At 47.3% G+C, this 20457-nt stretch overlaps 2 protein-coding genes across 2 annotated transcripts in view; one reads left to right on the top strand and one right to left on the bottom strand.

Moving 5' to 3' along the window:
* The window catches only part of ccn5 (cellular communication network factor 5), a gene marked incomplete at its 3' end in the record, with an annotated part of 11559 nt that extends 466 nt beyond the window's left edge, over window positions 1–11093 (top strand). The window contains exons 2-5 of the mRNA XM_080534393.1: window positions 757–973; window positions 1610–1858; window positions 2808–3031; window positions 10797–11093. Of these exons, the coding sequence (XP_080390519.1) occupies window positions 757–973; window positions 1610–1858; window positions 2808–3031; window positions 10797–11093 (987 nt within the window). The remainder of the gene's footprint in view (window positions 1–756; window positions 974–1609; window positions 1859–2807; window positions 3032–10796) is intronic.
* Window positions 11094–13392: 2299 nt separating this feature from the next.
* Window positions 13393–14361, bottom strand: LOC308160481 (P2Y purinoceptor 1-like; the record flags this gene model as incomplete). Its single annotated transcript, XM_080534394.1, has 1 exon — window positions 13393–14361. The coding sequence occupies one exon, from the start codon at window positions 14359–14361 to the stop codon at window positions 13393–13395; it is 969 nt and encodes a 322-aa protein (XP_080390520.1).
* Between the last annotated feature and the right edge of the window lie 6096 nt (window positions 14362–20457).

A 20457-nucleotide genomic window follows, 5' to 3' on the forward strand; every position in this document is an offset into this window, starting at 1 on the left:
TTTGTAGATACAGTACATGTACGGTTAAAGTATATGATTGATATATCAACATGACTGTCAACCCTACAGTACATTTGTATGTTTACAAATAATGGTAACAAGTAAAATGAGTACATACATGCTGTAATTTCCTTGAATTAATATTGAATATTGACTTGAATATTGAATGTTTCTGTCTTTGTTAGTAGCAGCCTTTTGCTTTTTGGGCAATGGTCAGTATCTATGGAAAATATTTGAAATTCTTAGTCTTTGGTAGAATCAAGGGGACCTGTTGCGTTCAATTGAATAGCTGAAACCAGTAACTGTAGGTGTCCAAATGCTGTCTGTGGTTTGGCTGCAGCAGCCCCATGTAATTGGAAACAGAATGTTTTGACTAGACAGTGTTGAACACAGTGTTCCCCATCACCAAATACTCATGTTTTACATTTGGTTTTAGGAGGACTGTTTAGTTCTAGAATATAACTGCACCATGTTTCAATAATGAGGATGAGGACGAGGATGATGCTGATGATAAGAAGAAGTACACTGTTGATGATGAGGATTGTGTAGTCGATAATGGTGATGATGATGATGATGATGATGATGATGATCAGGATGCGGAATTACGATGGTGATGATGTTGATCATGGTGATGGTGATGATGTCGACGGCAACAGCGATGATGATGACGATGATGATGATGATGATGATGATGATGACGATGATGAATAGTGTTCCTGGTCTCACCGTTGGCTTCTGCATGTGAACTCCCTCTAGGTGTGGTGTCAGCTGTGTGAGAGGCCATGCCAGTGCCCCGGCCCTGTCCCCCAGTGCCCCGCGGGCGTCCCTCTGGTCCTGGACGGCTGCCAGTGCTGCCAGATGTGTGCCAGGCAGCGGGGCGAGGCCTGCAGTGACACGTACGTGTGTGACAGCCTACGAGGACTGCAGTGTGACTACAGTGCCAGCTTCCCTGGCGACCCTGGAGAGTGTGTCAGTGAGTACTACCAACCCTTTCACTCAACCACTAGGGCCAGCCCATGCCAGTGGGGAATGGGGGGGTGGGATGAGACAAACAACATGTAAAAGGATTTGAGTGGAGGAGGGGTTTGGAGCTGAGCTCTGTCTCTGTCTGTATAAGCGGGACAAACAGACGTGTTTAGAGCCTGCTCAGCGGACCGCAGCGGGGCTTTGAGCGAACTCCAAAACATCTCAACCTATTCCCAGTGCTGCTGTTGACACACTTCCGCTGGGGACCGCCCATTGAGAATGATAAATTGCAGAGACAACACACATGGATCGGAAAAAAACAGACTCCTCAGTCTTCTTAGGCCTGGTTTCCCATAACATCACATAACCATTTGGCAGAGACACCCACCCCTGTGTCCTCACCTCTTTCATAAGCTCTCTCATCCCCCGCCACCTCCACCCCCCCCACCCCCGTCTTTCTCTTTATTTCTCCTTCTCTCAACCCCCTCCCTCTTTCTGTGTGTGACCCCACACTCCCTTGGTTTTTCCTTTCATAAATGTGTTTCCCATAAGCCAATGCATGGACCAGTGTCTGGATGGGGCTACTTGTAGTGTAACGAGCTGATCTGAGAGGGCCTATGTGTCTGTGTCTCCCACCTCTCAGGTCAGGAGGAGTTGGTCTGTGAGCTGAATGGCGTCACCTACCAGGACGGCCAGGCGTTCCAGCCCTCCTGTGACACCGAGTGCCTCTGTCAGGGGGGAGCGGTGGTGTGCAAGCCCCTGTGCCCCATGGACGTCCGTCTGCCCAGCCCAGACTGCCCACAGCCGCAGCACCTCAAGCTGCCAGGGAAGTGCTGCAAAGAGTGGGTGTGTGAGAACATGGAAAACACAGTCATCCAGGATGCCATTACAGGTAATCCCAGTTCCTTGGAGCGGCGGAAACATCTGTCCTCTTCTGACGCCTGTTTCTGTTACATCTCTTAGAAAAATAGACGTTTTTCAAAGGGTAGTGATAAAAGCTTCACTTTGGATCTGGGCTGATTTTAAACAGCTTGACATTCATGAGGGATTGCTCAGCGTGGATGTTAGAGCTAGACCAGACATACCACTTTCACACACCATTGGAGGCAGCGATGACAAAAGTTGTTCCGTTGATCAAGCCGAAGGACAATATTTTGTTCCCCACATTTATATGTTGTCTGTCACCGACGGCCTTGTCTGAGGGTTTTTATTGAGGGATCGTTTGCATTTTATTGGGCTTAGTCTAGCCAAAATGAGAAGGCACAGTGTCCCAAATATAACCCGCATTTCTTTTGGGAAAAGTCAAAACACAAGCCTGTTCCAGCAACCAAGTTTCCGAGTTTCATAACAAGTCCCATGGCTAGGCTATATAACAATTAAACACACCAAAACCCAAGGAGTCTGAAATGCTCCAAGAAGGGGGTTAGGAAAATAAAAACCGCTTTCAAAAACATCTGGAATTTCTGACGCTGTCACCCAGTCAAGCTATGTCAATAGTGATGGAACATTTTGTCCTGAGTGTTCTTTGTATTCAAAAGCCTTGACATTTTCCATGCAGAAACAATGCCAAAAAAACAGCTGATTATTATGACTCACATAAAACGCTATCTTGGGGGAGAGATCTCCAACAGATAGCTGTTTAGAGATTATGTCAACTCCAAAAAGTTGTGCACTTGTTGAGGCCAATGCAGTCATTAACATATTGACACAAGAGCTATCCAGATAAAAAAATAAAATAAATAAAATCTTCCAGGCAAGTCAGATTCACTTGGCTCTAATTCAGTTTATGTTGTAACAGTCATCCATTCCACCTTGTCCCTTTCTTGTCTTGGCTGTTCCAGCCTCCAGGTCTGACAGGTTGTGGCCTGCTCTCCCTGGTCACCAACAGAACCCTTCCTTTAACTGCATGGACCAGAGTACAGAGTGGAGCGCCTGCTCCCGGACCTGTGGTGCGGGGGTCTCCACGCGCGTGTCCAATAACAACCCAGCCTGCCGGCTGGAGATGCAGACCCGCCTGTGTAAGGTCCGGCCCTGCCAGGCGCTTCAGCCCCGCAGGACCCCCATGGTAAGAACATACCTGTCTTGCCCCTACCTCCTCCTGCCTTTCTCTATCTGCCCTACCTCCTCCTGCCTTTCTCTATCTGCCCCTACCTCCCCCTGCCTTTCTCTATCTGCCCCTACCTCCTCCTGCCTTTCTCTATCTGCCCCTACCTCCTCCTGCCTTTCTCTATCTGCCCCACCTCCCTCTGCCTTTCTCTATCTGCCCCTACCTCCCCCTGTCTTTCTCTATCTGCCCCCACCTCCCCCTGTCTCTATCTGCCCTTACCTCCTCCTGTCTTTCTCTATCTGCCCCCACCTCCCCCTGCCTTTCTCTATCTGCCCCACCTCCTCCTGTCTTTCTCTATCTGCCCCTACCTCCCCCTGTCTCTATCTGCCCCTACCTCCTCCTGTCTTTCTCTATCTGCCCCTACCTCCCCCTGTCTCTATCTGCCCCTACCTCCTCCTGTCTTTCTCTATCTGCCCCTACCTCCCTCTGCCTTTCTCTATCTGCCCCTACCTCCTCCTGCCTTTCTCTATCTGCCCCTACCTCCTCCTGCCTTTCTCTATCTGCCCCACCTCCCTCTGCCTTTCTCTATCTGCCCCTACCTCCCCCTGCCTTTCTCTATCTGCCCCACCTCCCCCTGCCTTTCTCTATCTGCCCCTACCTCCTCCTGCCTTTCTCTATCTGCCCCTACCTCCCCCTGCCTTTCTCTATCTGCCCCACCTCCTCCTGCCTTTCTCTATCTGCCCCTACCTCCTCCTGCCTTTCTCTATCTGCCCCACCTCCTCCTGTCTTTCTCTATCTGCCCCTACCTCCCCCTGTCTTTCTCTATCTGCCCCTACCTCCCTCTGTCTTTCTCTATCTGCCCCACCTCCCCCTGTCTTTCTCTATCTGCCCCTACCTCCTCCTGCCTTTCTCTATCTGCCCCACCTCCCTCTGCCTTTCTCTATCTGCCCCACCTCCCCCTGCCTTTCTCTATCTGCCCCTACCTCCTCCTGCCTTTCTCTATCTGCCCCACCTCCATCTGCCTTTCTCTATCTGCCCCTACCTCCTCCTGCCTTTCTCTATCTGCCCCTACCTCCTCCTGCCTGTCTCTATCTGCCCCTACCTCCCCCTGCCTTTCTCTATCTGCCCCTACCTCCCTCTGCCTTTCTCTATCTGCCCCTACCTCCTCCTGCCTTTCTCTATCTGCCCCACCTCCCTCTGCCTTTCTCTATCTGCCCCTACCTCCCTCTGTCTTTCTCTATCTGCCCCTACCTCCCCCTGCCTTTCTCTATCTGCCCCTACCTCCCCCTGCCTTTCTCTATCTGCCCCTACCTCCTCCTGCCTTTCTCTATCTGCCCCTACCTCCCCCTGCCTTTCTCTATCTGCCCCACCTCCTCCTGCCTTTCTCTATCTGCCCCTACCTCCTCCTGCCTTTCTCTATCTGCCCCTACCTCCCCCTGCCTTTCTCTATCTGCCCCACCTCCCTCTGTCTTTCTCTATCTGCCCCTACCTCCCCCTGTCTCTATCTGCCCCACCTCCTCCTGTCTTTCTCTATCTGCCCCTACCTCCTCCTGTCTTTCTCTATCTGCCCCCACCTCCTCCTGTCTTTCTCTATCTGCCCCTACCTCCCCCTGCCTTTCTCTATCTGCCCCACCTCCCTCTGCCTTTCTCTATCTGCCCCCACCTCCCTCTGCCTTTCTCTATCTGCCCCTACCTCCCTCTGCCTTTCTCTATCTGCCCCTACCTCCCCCTGCCTTTCTCTATCTGCCCCTACCTCCCTCTGCCTTTCTCTATCTGCCCCTACCTCCCTCTGCCTTTCTCTATCTGCCCCTACCTCCCTCTGCCTTTCTCTATCTGCCCCACCTCCCTCTGCCTTTCTCTATCTGCCCCTACCTCCTCCTGCCTTTCTCTATCTGCCCCTACCTCCCCCTGCCTTTCTCTATCTGCCCCTACCTCCCCCTGCCTTTCTCTATCTGCCCCTACCTCCCCCTGCCTTTCTCTATCTGCCCCACCTCCCTCTGCCTTTCTCTATCTGCCCCACCTCCCTCTGCCTTTCTCTATCTGCCCCTACCTCCCCCTGTCTTTCTCTATCTGCCCCTACCTCCTCCTGCCTTTCTCTATCTGTCCCTACCTCCTCCTGTCTTTCTCTATCTGCCCCACCTCCTCCTGTCTTTCTCTATCTGCCCCCACCTCCCCCTGCCTTTCTCTATCTGCCCCTACCTCCTCCTGCCTTTCTCTATCTGCCCCACCTCCTCCTGCCTTTCTCTATCTGCCCCTACCTCCCCCTGTCTTTCTCTATCTGCCCCTACCTCCCTCTGCCTTTCTCTATCTGCCCCTACCTCCTCCTGCCTTTCTCTATCTGCCCCTACCTCCCTCTGCCTTTCTCTATCTGCCCCACCTCCTCCTGCCTTTCTCTATCTGCCCCTACCTCCCCCTGTCTTTCTCTATCTGCCCCTACCTCCCTCTGCCTTTCTCTATCTGCCCCTACCTCCCTCTGCCTTTCTCTATCTGCCCCTACCTCCTCCTGCCTTTCTCTATCTGCCCTACCTCCCCCTGTCTTTCTCTATCTGCCCCTACCTCCCTCTGTCTTTCTCTATCTGCCCCACCTCCCCCTGTCTTTCTCTATCTGCCCCTACCTCCTCCTGTCTTTCTCTATCTGCCCCTACCTCCTCCTGTCTTTCTCTATCTGCCCCTACCTCCCCCTGCCTTTCTCTATCTGCCCCTACCTCCTCCTGCCTTTCTCTATCTGCCCCACCTCCTCCTGCCTTTCTCTATCTGCCCCTACCTCCCCCTGTCTTTCTCTATCTGCCCCTACCTCCCTCTGCCTTTCTCTATCTGCCCCTACCTCCCTCTGCCTTTCTCTATCTGCCCCTACCTCCTCCTGCCTTTCTCTATCTGCCCCTACCTCCCCCTGCCTTTCTCTATCTGCCCCTACCTCCTCCTGCCTTTCTCTATCTGCCCCTACCTCCCTCTGTCTTTCTCTATCTGCCCCACCTCCCTCTGCCTTTCTCTATCTGCCCCTACCTCCCTCTGTCTTTCTCTATCTGCCCCTACCTCCTCCTGTCTTTCTCTATCTGCCCCACCTCCTCCTGCCTTTCTCTATCTGCCCCTACCTCCTCCTGCCTTTCTCTATCTGCTCCACCTCCTCCTGCCTTTCTCTATCTGCCCCTACCTCCTCCTGCCTTTCTCTATCTGCCCCTACCTCCTCCTGTCTTTCTCTATCTGCCCCACCTCCTCCTGCCTTTCTCTATCTGCCCCTACCTCCCCCTGCCTTTCTCTATCTGCCCCTACCTCCCCCTGCCTTTCTCTATCTGCCCCTACCTCCCTCTGCCTTTCTCTATCTGCCCCACCTCCTCCTGCCTTTCTCTATCTGCCCTACCTCCCCCTGCCTTTCTCTATCTGCCCCTACCTCCCCCTGTCTTTCTCTATCTGCCCCACCTCCCTCTGCCTTTCTCTATCTGCCCCTACCTCCTCCTGCCTTTCTCTATCTGCCCCTACCTCCTCCTGCCTTTCTCTATCTGCCCCTACCTCCTCCTGCCTTTCTCTATCTGCCCCTACCTCCTCCTGCCTTTCTCTATCTGCCCCTACCTCCTCCTGCCTTTCTCTATCTGCCCCTACCTCCTCCTGCCTTTCTCTATCTGCCCCTACCTCCCTCTGCCTTTCTCTATCTGCCCCACCTCCTCCTGCCTTTCTCTATCTGCCCTACCTCCCCCTGCCTTTCTCTATCTGCCCCTACCTCCCCCTGTCTTTCTCTATCTGCCCCACCTCCCTCTGCCTTTCTCTATCTGCCCCTACCTCCTCCTGCCTTTCTCTATCTGCCCCTACCTCCTCCTGCCTTTCTCTATCTGCCCCACCTCCCCCTGCCTTTCTCTATCTGCCCCACCTCCTCCTGCCTTTCTCTATCTGCCCCACCTCCCTCTGCCTTTCTCTATCTGCCCCTACCTCCCTCTGCCTTTCTCTATCTGCCCCTACCTCCTCCTGTCTTTCTCTATCTGCCCCCACCTCCCTCTGCCTTTCTCTATCTGCCCCACCTCCTCCTGCCTTTCTCTATCTGCCCCTACCTCCCTCTGCCTTTCTCTATCTGCCCCACCTCCCTCTGCCTTTCTCTATCTGCCCCTACCTCCCTCTGCCTTTCTCTATCTGCCCCTACCTCCATCTGTCTTTCTCTATCTGCCCCTACCTCCCTCTGCCTTTCTCTATCTGCCCCTACCTCCATCTGCCTTTCTCTATCTGCCCCTACCTCCTCCTGCCTTTCTCTATCTGCCCCACCTCCCTCTGCCTTTCTCTATCTGCCCCTACCTCCCCCTGCCTTTCTCTATCTGCCCCTACCTCCCCCTGCCTTTCTCTATCTGCCCCTACCTCCTCCTGCCTTTCTCTATCTGCCCCTACCTCCCCCTGTCTTTCTCTATCTGCCCCACCTCCCCCTGCCTTTCTCTATCTGCCCCTACCTCCTCCTGTCTTTCTCTATCTGCCCCACCTCCCTCTGCCTTTCTCTATCTGCCCCCACCTCCCTCTGCCTTTCTCTATCTGCCCCTACCTCCCCCTGTCTTTCTCTATCTGCCCCTACCTCCTCCTGCCTTTCTCTATCTGCCCCTACCTCCTCCTGCCTTTCTCTATCTGCCCCTACCTCCCTCTGCCTTTCTCTATCTGCCCCACCTCCTCCTGCCTTTCTCTATCTGCCCCCACCTCCCCCTGCCTTTCTCTATCTGCCCCTACCTCCCCCTGTCTTTCTCTATCTGCCCCTACCTCCCTCTGCCTTTCTCTATCTGCCCCTACCTCCCCCTGCCTTTCTCTATCTGCCCCACCTCCCTCTGCCTTTCTCTATCTGCCCCACCTCCCTCTGCCTTTCTCTATCTGCCCCTACCTCCTCCTGCCTTTCTCTATCTGCCCCTACCTCCCTCTGTCTTTCTCTATCTGCCCCTACCTCCCTCTGTCTTTCTCTATCTGCCCCTACCTCCTCCTGCCTTTCTCTATCTGCCCCTACCTCCTCCTGCCTTTCTCTATCTGCCCCTACCTCCCCCTGCCTTTCTCTATCTGCCCCTACCTCCCTCTGTCTTTCTCTATCTGCCCCTACCTCCCCCTGCCTTTCTCTATCTGCCCCTACCTCCCTCTGTCTCTATCTGCCCCTACCTCCCCCTGCCTTTCTCTATCTGCCCCTACCTCCCTCTGCCTTTCTCTATCTGCCCCTACCTCCCTCTGTCTCTATCTGCCCCTACCTCCTCCTGCCTTTCTCTATCTGCCCCTACCTCCTCCTGCCTTTCTCTATCTGCCCCACCTCCTCCTGCCTTTCTCTATCTGCCCCTACCTCCTCCTGCCTTTCTCTATCTGCCCCACCTCCCTCTGCCTTTCTCTATCTGCCCCACCTCCCTCTGTCTTTCTCTATCTGCCCCTACCTCCCTCTGTCTTTCTCTATCTGCCCCTACCTCCCTCTGTCTTTCTCTATCTGCCCCTACCTCCCTCTGCCTTTCTCTATCTGCCCCTACCTCCTCCTGCCTTTCTCTATCTGCCCCTACCTCCCTCTGCCTTTCTCTATCTGCCCCCACCTCCTCCTGCCTTTCTCTATCTGCCCCTACCTCCCCCTGTCTTTCTCTATCTGCCCCTACCTCCTCCTGCCTTTCTCTATCTGCCCCTACCTCCTCCTGTCTTTCTCTATCTGCCCCCACCTCCCTCTGCCTTTCTCTATCTGCCCCTACCTCCTCCTGCCTTTCTCTATCTGCCCCTACCTCCTCCTGCCTTTCTCTATCTGCCCCTACCTCCTCCTGTCTTTCTCTATCTGCCCCACCTCCCTCTGTCTTTCTCTATCTGCCCCTACCTCCCTCTGCCTTTCTCTATCTGCCCCTACCTCCCTCTGCCTTTCTCTATCTGCCCCCACCTCCCTCTGCCTTTCTCTATCTGCCCCTACCTCCCCCTGCCTTTCTCTATCTGCCCCACCTCCTCCTGCCTTTCTCTATCTGCCCCTACCTCCCCCTGTCTTTCTCTATCTGCCCCTACCTCCCCCTGCCTTTCTCTATCTGCCCCACCTCCTCCTGCCTTTCTCTATCTGCCCCTACCTCCCCCTGTCTTTCTCTATCTGCCCCACCTCCCCCTGTCTTTCTCTATCTGCCCCTACCTCCCCCTGTCTTTCTCTATCTGCCCCTACCTCCTCCTGCCTTTCTCTATCTGCCCCTACCTCCTCCTGCCTTTCTCTATCTGCCCCTACCTCCTCCTGTCTTTCTCTATCTGCCCCTAACTCCTCCTGTCTTTCTCTATCTGCCCCTACCTCCCTCTGCCTTTCTCTATCTGCCCCTACCTCCTCCTGCCTTTCTCTATCTGCCCCTACCTCCTCCTGCCTTTCTCTATCTGCCCCTACCTCCTCCTGCCTTTCTCTATCTGCCCCTACCTCCCCCTGTCTTTCTCTATCTGCCCCTACCTCCCTCTGCCTTTCTCTATCTGCCCCTACCTCCCCCTGTCTTTCTCTATCTGCCCCTACCTCCCTCTGCCTTTCTCTATCTGCCCCACCTCCCCCTGCCTTTCTCTATCTGCCCCACCTCCTCCTGTCTTTCTCTATCTGCCCCCACCTCCCCCTGTCTTTCTCTATCTGCCCCTACCTCCCCCTGCCTTTCTCTATCTGCCCCTACCTCCCCCTGTCTTTCTCTATCTGCCCCTACCTCCCTCTGCCTTTCTCTATCTGCCCCACCTCCCCCTGCCTTTCTCTATCTGCCCCTACCTCCCTCTGCCTTTCTCTATCTGCCCCTACCTCCCCCTGCCTTTCTCTATCTGCCCCTACCTCCCCCTGCCTTTCTCTATCTGCCCCTACCTCCCCCTGCCTTTCTCTATCTGCCCCTACCTCCCCCTGTCTTTCTCTATCTGCCCCACCTCCCTCTGCCTTTCTCTATCTGCCCCTACCTCCCCCTGCCTTTCTCTATCTGCCCCTACCTCCCCCTGTCTCTATCTGCCCCTACCTCCCCCTGTCTTTCTCTATCTGCCCCTACCTCCCCCTGTCTTTCCCTACCTACCCTTATCTACCCCCTACCTGCCACATAACTACCCAAGATTCAAGTAATTGCCATATCTAGAACATTGTATATGTTGCAAGTGTGTGAGTAGCGAGTCTGTCATTGACTTTCAACAGCTTTACATTTTTCAGGATAAAAGTCAGAACAATTCGATTGGTTGGCGACTTGTTCCTGATTTCACCAGCTGTCGTCACATATGTACTGTATGTGTGTGTGTGTGTGTGTGTGTGTGTGTGTGTGTGTATATGTGACAGGGTCTGGTGAAAAAGTCCTCAAGTAGGGCACGGTCATTTTTTTCCAGATTATGAAAGTGCAGATGAAATACCGGAGAAACTTGCTCTGAATCAAAACATACGCAAAACAGCTGCTAGTAGCCAGCAGCTAAAAAGGAACATCACTATGAACATGTAACTGCATTTTTGCACATCACAACATGCTGATAGAACATCAACATGCTAAAAACACATAACTACACATAATTAAATGATCACACAGTCCTTGCTTTTGAATACGTCCTAAAACTTATGTTTGTTTACAAGCCATGTATCACTTAGCCAGTATCCTACGGCAGACGATACAGTGAATAGATTATTATACAGTATTTAGTGGTCCTAAAACTTAACATGCAAAACGGAAAACAACATTTTTGGGGGGTTATTTGAGCGACTTGAGAATTGCCGACATGCGGACCTTTTCAACAGACCGTATCACATAGTATGTGTGTAGTGTGTGTCTGTGTGTGTAGTGCGTGTATGCACTGTGTATATGTATGTAGTGTGACAGTGTGTGTTTGTGTGTGTGTTTTCCAGTGGGGAGGGCGATGCGAGGCCAGCTACAGATCAGTGGTGCCTGTGCGGTTGGTCCACCAGGGCTGTTACAGCACACGAGTGTACCGGCCCCGCTACTGCGGACAGTGCACCGACTCCCGCTGCTGCACGCCTTATCGTACCCGCACCACCCAGGTGGCCTTCCGCTGCCCCACCGGCAGGCTGATCCAGCGTGCCGTCATGATGGTCCACTCCTGCGCCTGTCACTACAACTGCCCGTACTCAGCAAGCCGCTACGCAGCACACCGTGCATACAGGAGCCCTGTGCACTGGGGATAAACACCTGCAGTACAGACCCATGCACTGACTCTACCTCAGTCACACTGAGGCCTGTCTCTGACCAGGACAGGACAGGGAGACACTATCACGGCTGGATCCAGCAATGGAACGTTGTAGGATAGAAAAAGGGATTTGATGTGCATCAGGGGAGACTGGTGGAGGTCGAAATCAGAGGACGGGCTCATTGTGATGCATGGAATGGAATTAGGAATGGTATTATCTATTAGGAATGGTATTATCTATTAGGAATGGTATTTATTCTACCTTCACCGGCCTTCTCTGATGTACGTAGGTAACGAACTGTGACCGAGTCGAGGAGAAGCCCCCCCACATGACTGGACATGCTCAGTCTGCACTAAGAACTCTAATCCACTCAGATCTCATGTAGGGCAAGAGTTTTTCCTAAACACATAACATAACCAGGAAAAAAATCCTGGGACCCAGGTATCCCAAGTCTACTTGGGATAATCTATAACTAGCCTATTACCTTAGTTAGGGCCCAGGGATTTTCCTGGGCAGGTCATATTGTCAGGAAAAACTCTGGGCCCTATTTGTATGGTGATCTCGTAAGGAATTAGTCAGGAGATAAAACTCTCTATCGCAACACTTTCAGGAAGAGACATAATTCCCAAAAAATATTTTTGACCAAACCAACTGTAGTCTTTGTATAGAAGACGTCTGACCAGTCATATTTGTTGTCTTTGTTTGGTCATTATGTCAAATATTATTTTGCTCCTGTCGATAGCAAATATGAAGTGGATACAACTCACATTATTGATTACATTTTTGTGAATTTATTTAGCAGAATGACTCCAGCCTTTGAGTTGACAGGTTGGCTACTGTATAGGTTCCTGTATCTTGACATGCAAATGCAATTTGTTATTTGTAAATTTTCCTTGTATGTTTGTAGCCTGATGAAATGCACTTATGATCCACGTGGCTGTAAATATGTAACTTTTCATATACTTTTCAAACATTGTAAAATTGTCAGTTATTTCATATTTTGTGTCCAAATCTTTTTTTATATATATACTGTATATTTGAAATGCTTTGTGTAGAGTTTATGCTCTTTTGTATATTGTACAATATTCAGTAAATACATTACAAATTGGAGTTGTTCCTATTTTCATTGGTACTCATCTCTCTCTCTCTACGCCGTATACAATCTGTGCATGTGCACTATGCAGCCCACAGTAACTCCCTGTCAGTAAGATCTAATGTATTGTTATACCAACTCCATAGTATGTACCTTATCATTAAACTCTGGATGAACGGGATGAAAGTACCTTCGACAGCTTGCTTTAGATTCACTGAGAGACATCATGAACGTGAGAGAAGTATGCCATCTAGTGGCTACCACTTGTTTGCTGTATCAGTTCAATGTAGTCAAACTACATGTGGATTCATGGAGACAACAGGTGGTTATGAAACTGACAGTTAAAAAACTTGCCTAACTGACAGTTGAACAATAAACAATTCATGGCTACTTCCTATATCTCAAAATCTCAAAATCACCATCATATGTGGTGTGAAAACATTACATTACAATTTTCATGATGTAGGGCCTGGTCACTGCACTCATTTCAAATACAATGTGTTCAAATCCACATCTAAAATCCACATACATTATTTTAAATCCTCTTGTTTCTAATCTGTAACTGAAATAAATAGGGTGAGAGTTACTTTTCTAAGTATATTTCATCAGTATAATTAAAATACCCAAGTACAGGCTACAATACAGTATATCATGTTGTGTATCAGACCAGCTGTGCTATGTTTCCTGTTTGCAGCAGTAAAGCAGTCTGAGAGAGAGGAAGTTTCCTCAGCTGATGTACATAAATTATACTGTATATTACACACGGGGAAATTTCAACATTTTAAAAATAACCACACATGCATTAATAAACTTAGATTATGTAAAAAAACTCAATTTTGACAAAATGGAGATAGAACCTTATAATTCTAACATCACGAATTTGTTAACAAGTTTATTTGTAAATGTGAATAAAATAACTGTCTGTACAGTATGTCTTTGCAGGAACATCTAAAGTACACAATGACTTATTACAACACTATGCTGATTGACTGGAGGAACATCCAGTGTATTTTTTCAACCCATATTTACAAACTATTAAGCTTTTAAGTGTGGAGAAGTTACACACAAAATAAACATAATAACTTCCTCATATTAGCAAAGAACAGTGGGTTTATTCAAACGAAGCAAAATCAAAGAGTGAAAGAATCAGAATAAATATAGCCAAACTTACTAGTTTTACAGTTTTACAGCGGAAAACTTTGGTCACTGAATGTGACGGTTGAGCATCCTTCCAGCCAACTGAATGACAGAGTTGCGAGCTTGTTGGTAGAATGGGCTTAACTGTGCAAAAAGCTTCTTGTCACCATGAAGATACATCAATGGGTTGATGGCACTGTTCAGACACACAAGGGCTTGACTGACTTGATGAGCGATATAAATGCTACCAAACCATTCATGACACGTGCCTTGTATTTTCAATAGCCTAGTCTTCAGGTTCAGATTCCTGAATACATGAAAAGGTATGTAACAAACTGAGAAAAGCAGAGTCAAAATCAATAAAAGTTTCAAGCATCTCTGCTTCATCAATTTGTCAATATTTGTTTTTGTGCACAGAACCACAGCGACATGTCCATAGCAACCCAATATGACGAGCAGGGGGATACAAAATCCAGTCAATGTCCGTCCGATGCTGTAGCTCAGATATTCCTCCAGAAGGTTGTCTGAGGTGGTATCAAAGCACTGTTCTGAGGAGTTTACTTTGGTTTTGTCAAAGAACATATCAGGGAGACCTTTAATGCTCACCAGAGTCCATACAACAACTGTGATGGCCACAGAATGGGTTGTAGTGATTCTCCCCATGACTCTCATAGGATGGACAATGCTAAGGTACCTGTACACACTAATACATGTGAGGAAGCCAATGCTGCCATACAAATTCAAACTGAAACAGAATCTTATCATCTTGCAGAAGACTTGTCCATAGATCCAGCTTCTGTGTGCAGAGTAGTATGCAAACAGGAATGGGAGGTTGAGCAAATACAACATATCTGCAACTCCCAGATTCAGAACAAAAACATTTATCTTCCCAAGTTTCTTCCAGTTCACGAACAAGGATTTCAATCCCCAACCATTAGCAACCATACCAATGATGAATACCAACATGTACACTGTAGGTAAGAACGTGTCAGTGAAGTCAAAGTCCACATATCCACAGGAAATGTTTCTTTTCATTTTCTCTCAGAATCAGTGAATATCTTTTCACCTCATAAATTGAATGAGGACTTTTCTGTTGCTCAGTTTCCAAACACTTACTAAGTGGTTATTTTCACAGCCCTTCCGTGTATTTCTGGCACAACATATTTATTGGAAATTCCCCGTAATTCCCTGTAGTTAGTAATTAATAAAAAAACAAAGGTTCCATCTCACAGAACATACCGTAATGGAATGTAAAAACGTTGGCACTCAATATCTCTGAACTACCCTAAACGGAGATAGAACCTTATAATTCTAAGCTCACAAATTGTTAACAGGCCTTTATTGATCATTGACATATAATCTAAACTGTTGGAACATTATGGTTTCAATGAGAATGATACACAGTTGTTTTTGGTGGCTGAGAGTAAGTTCAGTGATGTGGTTTTTCCCTGAACATACTCTCAGCCACCAAAAAACTAAACAACAAGAACATTTTTCAAGAAAGGTGTGAAATAGCATGCAGAGTCGAGTGTTCTCTGTTATTAAGAAGACCATTGCAATTTAAAAACAATTTATATCATATTTATCATGTGTGAATTCAATTTAAAAACAATTGATATCATATTGTTATATACTTTGTCATTACATTATGAAAGTAATATGTATTTATGATACATATAGTACATCGCACCAGTAAAATGCAAAACAATTTCATGATAATGTAGATAATGAAAATAATGCAAGTAATGATGATATGTGACATACATTTCAAAGAAAAGACGATTTGAGAAAGTGCTTTTAAAATACAGTACTTTTAGTTCACCAAAATAACAAAATCATACGTATTTGGTTCCTTACCCTGAAAGGAGTTTATGGACAAAGACAGACTTCACTCCAGACATTGTTTATGTTTATCTGGGCACCGTTACTCTCCTTTTACACTCACTGTTAGCATGAAAGACTAATACTAATGGAAGTCAATTAGCTAGAAGTCTAAATTAGCATGTTTGAAATATCATGCCCAAATCATCTCAAATTCTGTGACAAGACTCAATAACTAGATTTAAATTACTTTGAATTGTTTCACAATTGTTTCCATTGTGTGAACTATCCCTCTAAAATATTTACTCAATATCGGTCACTGAAGTTTATATATAAGTAGTGTTGTTCCGATACCGATACTAGTATCGGCATGGCCACCGATACGCACAAAAATGCTGGTATCGGTATCGGCGAGTACTAACAAATAATAACACCCGATACCAAACTCTTGTTCAAACGCAGCACGTTGCGTTTTTCTCAGCTTGTCTGCTATAGTAGCCTGACACAGCCTTCCTAACACAGACATGCCCAGACATGCCCAGGCATGCTCCTCTGCTGGAACGCTATTGGCCCAGAGCAGCTGCTCTCAACCAATGGCGTGGCAGCTTTTCACTATCGCGGAAAAACAAACACGCATGCTGAAAAACAAACACGCCCTGAGTACCAACCAGTGGGCTTTACTTGAAAAAGTAAACATCGTCCTGGCTCCATTCGAGGAGATTACGAAACAAATCAGCTTTAGCACCTCCATCGCGTCTGAAGTCGTCCCCACGGTGGTGGTACTGAAGCGACTGTTGACCCGAGAGACCGAGGAGGACAGCGGGATAAAAACAATGAAAGCAACCCTACTAGCGGCTGTCGACAAAAGGTTCCAGACCGTCGAGGAGGAGCCCCACTACTACTACGACTGTTTTATATCTTAAAGTTATTTTGTTTGTAAATGTTCACTTGCTGTTGCACTACTACTACGACTGTTTTATATCTTAAAGTTATTTTGTTTGTAATTGTTTACTTGCTGTTGCACTACTACTACGACTGTTTTATATCTTAAAGTTATTTTGTTTGTAAATGTTCACTTGCTGTTGCACTACTACTACGACTGTTTTATATCTTAAATGGCTATTGCACTGATTGGCATCTGTGAGAGCCACATTTCAGGTTTTATAAGGGGTTGATTTTCTTGTCACCATACCAAGTAGACAATAAAAAAAAGTTCTATAGCATTCACTCTCTGTTGGTATTTTTTCCTGTTTTACAAAGGTTTTGAGCAGTGCCAGACTAAGTGTTAGCAATAATTTTACATCGAGGTGAGTATGCGGCTCAAAAAACATGTTTTTTTGTTTTGTTTTTTCAAACGCCGTGGTATCGGATCGGTACTCGGTATCGGCAAGTACTGCACGGTCAGGTATCGGTATCGGTATCAAAAAATGGTATCGGAACAACACTATATATAAGGCAAGTTTATTTGTATATTTCATACAACAGTGGCAATTGAAAATGCTTTACATACATTATTAAAAATACAGCAAGAGGAGCATAGTAAGAAAATAAAAATGACAATGAATAATAGCAAATATAAGAAGTAAATAGATAAAAGCAAATATAAGAAGTAAATAGATAAAACATTCAATAAGACAATAGTTTATGGATAAAAGACATTGATGGAAGTGTTTGTGTTTAATCATAACTGAGACAAAAAAAACAAGGTTTTTAGCTTAGACTTAAATATTTTTAGGGTTTGGGCCTGTTTGATTTCTTCAGGGAGTTTGTTCCAGGAGAATGTGGCAGCGTTCACTGAAAGCTGCTGCACCATGTTATAACAATCAGACCTGTAGTGAACAAATCTGTGCCATAGCAAACTCGGATTCTTTTATGGATAGAGTTAACTTCCCTCTGCTAAAGTAATAAATTGATATATGACATGAAAATAATGGCTTGAATCATCAGTAAACTGTATTTCCAAATCACATGAAAGTTAATAACAACGATATACAACACAAATAGCAATCCCTAACCAGTCCCGTTTGTCCGCAATGCGAACTATAGCTGAATCAAAGTCATATAATCCAACGCAGGATGGAAAAAACGCACGGCGCAACGAGACTGATCAGTCCTAATTAAACCCCCCCCAAAAAGGCAATTGCACAAAACCCAAAAGAAAATGTTAGGGATTTGTATTAAATACTGTGTGTTCATTTAAATAATATGTGACTGGGATCAGTTGAAGTCTCACAGAGCCATGGAAGAGAGGTTCTGCTTTTGAGCGACGTGGGGGGAAGGGGCTCCTGACTGGGAGAGGGTGTTGTGGTTCAAACCACCTGTAGATTGCTTATTTTTACCTATGTGATAACAACCATTTTGTACCTGCTGTTATGATATTCTATTTTCCTATACTCATTTTATACTATCATAACTAATGATTAATGATAAGTCTATTCTTCAATATTGTATTTTAAACTTGTTAATCGAATCCCAAGTCATGGGAGTCTGTGGGCCTGGCAACAGTGATGTTTACACAAGCGATCCTGATAAGGACATAGAACTTACAGACCTGAATGTGTGTGTGTGTGTCTAACGTCGTGCTAGGCTGTTCAGGATACCGTTGCAGACAGAGTGTCCAAACACTCCCACCATGACAAACGACAGAGGGGTCAGAAGAAGAAGATAACACACTCGCACGGACACCGAAAGGAGTATTCCGATATAAAACAGACGTTTACCATAAAACCTACCAGAGAGGGACAGCCCATCCCAAAATGTTAAGAAAAAGATATAAAGACTGTGGTCCCAGGCGAAGCGGGGCTCTTGTCCGGTGAAACTTCTGCAGTTAACCAGCTGATCCTGGTCTGCGGAGGTGAAGCTAGATAAGACCCCTTTCCATGGAATGAAATGCTATTGTATGCTGATATTATTGTTTGCAGATGTGCTCGAATAAATATTCTCTTAAAGAACAGTTCAGTAGTGGTGCCGAATATTTGATTGGATCATTTTATCTTAGAAGTTATATCAAGGACGTCTCGTTGAGATTAAACGGACTCGCTTGTAAGTGACGACTCAATTAAATCAATTCTGGAGAAGTTGATCACCTTACAAAATTGGTGACCCCGACGTGATTTTCAACGGGATGCAAGGAGGAGTGGGCGAGGCTGGATTCGGACTGAGCACTTCCACGGTACCAAGACAAAAGTGGTGAGCAGAGCCATTTAATGAAATCTGCTTAGGTAGACAATAGTGTTTTAGGTGGAAAGTGCTGGGTCTGAATCGTGTGTCATACCCATTCTGATCTGTGTTTTTGAAGATCCGTCACAAAGTAAGTGAATCATTAATTAAATTGACATTCTATACATTATTGAACACCACTGTCTGATATAAGCACATCTTGTATTAACGTGTAATAGACCCGCCGAGGTCTAAAGAAGGGACGGTAGCTAAGTCCTGGAAATAAAAAGGGGTAACCAGCCCCCAGGATAGACCCGCCGAGGTCTAAGGTAAGGAAAGACACGACAGTCCTGGATATTAAGAGGTAACCAGCCCCCAGGATAGACCCGACGAGGTCTAAAGAAAGGACGGTGTCCCGAAGGTTGAAATACCTTGCAAACCAAGTGAGGAGTGTAGGTCATTGCGAGTAGGGTAGCGTTCACGACAGGACTGCAGTCCGGTGAAGGTCCTATATTAGCGTGCCTCCCCTCACAGCGGGCGCTAAAATAATTGTGGCGTTAGGATTATAAGGTTCTATCATCATTTTAGTCAAAATTGAGGTTTTTTTGCATAATCTGATCCATTAAGTGGTTTATTAATGTGTGGTGGTATTTTTTAAATGTTGACATTTTGAGTGGGTAATTCATAAAATACAAAGGTTCCATCTCACAAAACATAATGGAATGTAAAAACTTTGACGCTCAGTGTCTCTGAACTACCCTAAACGGAGATAGAACCTTATAATTCTAAACTCATGCAAAGGTGTTACGTAATATTGTATGTAAATCATAGTTGGAATTGTTATTATTAATGTAATTATTACTATTAAAAGGGATAGTTGAGTGCAAGGTGTTTAAAGAAGTGTTGTGCTGCGGGTGTGACCCACCATTGAAGCGCAGACAGCAGAAGAAAAAAAAGGCTCACTAGGAGTGTCTCTGTTGACGCACGGTGATTTGTGTCTCGTCGTCTTTGCAATAGTGGTATATTTGGGGTGTTTGATTAAATTGTGGTTTTGTTTAGTTGTTCAGTTTGTTTAGTATTGGTTAGCAATAATAATATTGATGATACGTGCAGCGTGAGAGGTTGTTGAAAATGCAGGTGACCGTAGTTGTGGCTACGACAAGGAAGAAGGAATGTAAAGAATGCAAGATATTGGTCCAGCTTGGAGAGGTGCCGCAGGCCTCTGCAGCACCACAGCCCCCGGCTCAGTACCAATCCTTCCCCGAATATCAACAGAGAGGCGGAGGGAGAGGACGTGGGCGAGGAGGCCGCAGGAGAGGCCGTGGAGGACCAAGAACACCAGGAGCAGGTGCCTGCCACACATGTGGAGGAACAGGACACTGGAAGAAGAAATGCCCTAACCAAGGGGGCCAACAGCAGTCATGGGGACCAACGCAGCAGCAGCAATGGCAGCCCCAGCAGTTTCGACCCCCCACACAGCAACAGTGGGGGGGCCCGATGCCAGGCCAACCGGCCCCAACCATAATGGCCCCCATGACGAATCAACCACAAGGAGGGGCTCCTTATGGTCAAAGCCTATAGGGATGCCCGGGAGGCGAAAGAGGAACCTACCACTTCCACCCGAACGAAGAACCAATGATTGAAATACTGGTGGGAGGAGAGAAAAAACAGTTCATGGTAGATACTGGAGCAGCAGCGTCCACCATGACGAACCACAAGGGTAGAGTTCCTCCTCTGTCGGAAAATCTGGCCATGACGACAGTAGGCTACTCCGGACAGGCACAGACACAGAAATAAACAATCCCCCTAGAAACAAAAATAGGCCACCAGAAATTGTCACACAACTACCTGTTCGCTCCCCAATGCTCTGTAAACTTAATGGGGAGGGACCTGCTATGTAAATTGAACGCGGAGGTAACTTGTGGACCAGACGGATTAACAGTAACACTTCCCGGCGGCAGGAAAGTCACCGGGGAAGCCCAATGCAGAATACTGATAAAAAAATCCATATGGCTGCAATTGAGACAGCAATGGGGATTAAGCATCGATTTGGTTCAGTCTACCACCCCCAGTAGTCACAGGGTTAGGGTTAGGTTGAGAGGGATAACCAATCTATTAAAAGAAAGTTTGCCGACATGATACAGAGACAGA

This window comes from Nansenia antarctica, assembly GCF_963989245.1.
Source record: "Nansenia antarctica genome assembly, chromosome: 6".
NCBI classification, from domain to species: Eukaryota; Metazoa; Chordata; class Actinopteri; order Argentiniformes; family Microstomatidae; genus Nansenia; species Nansenia antarctica.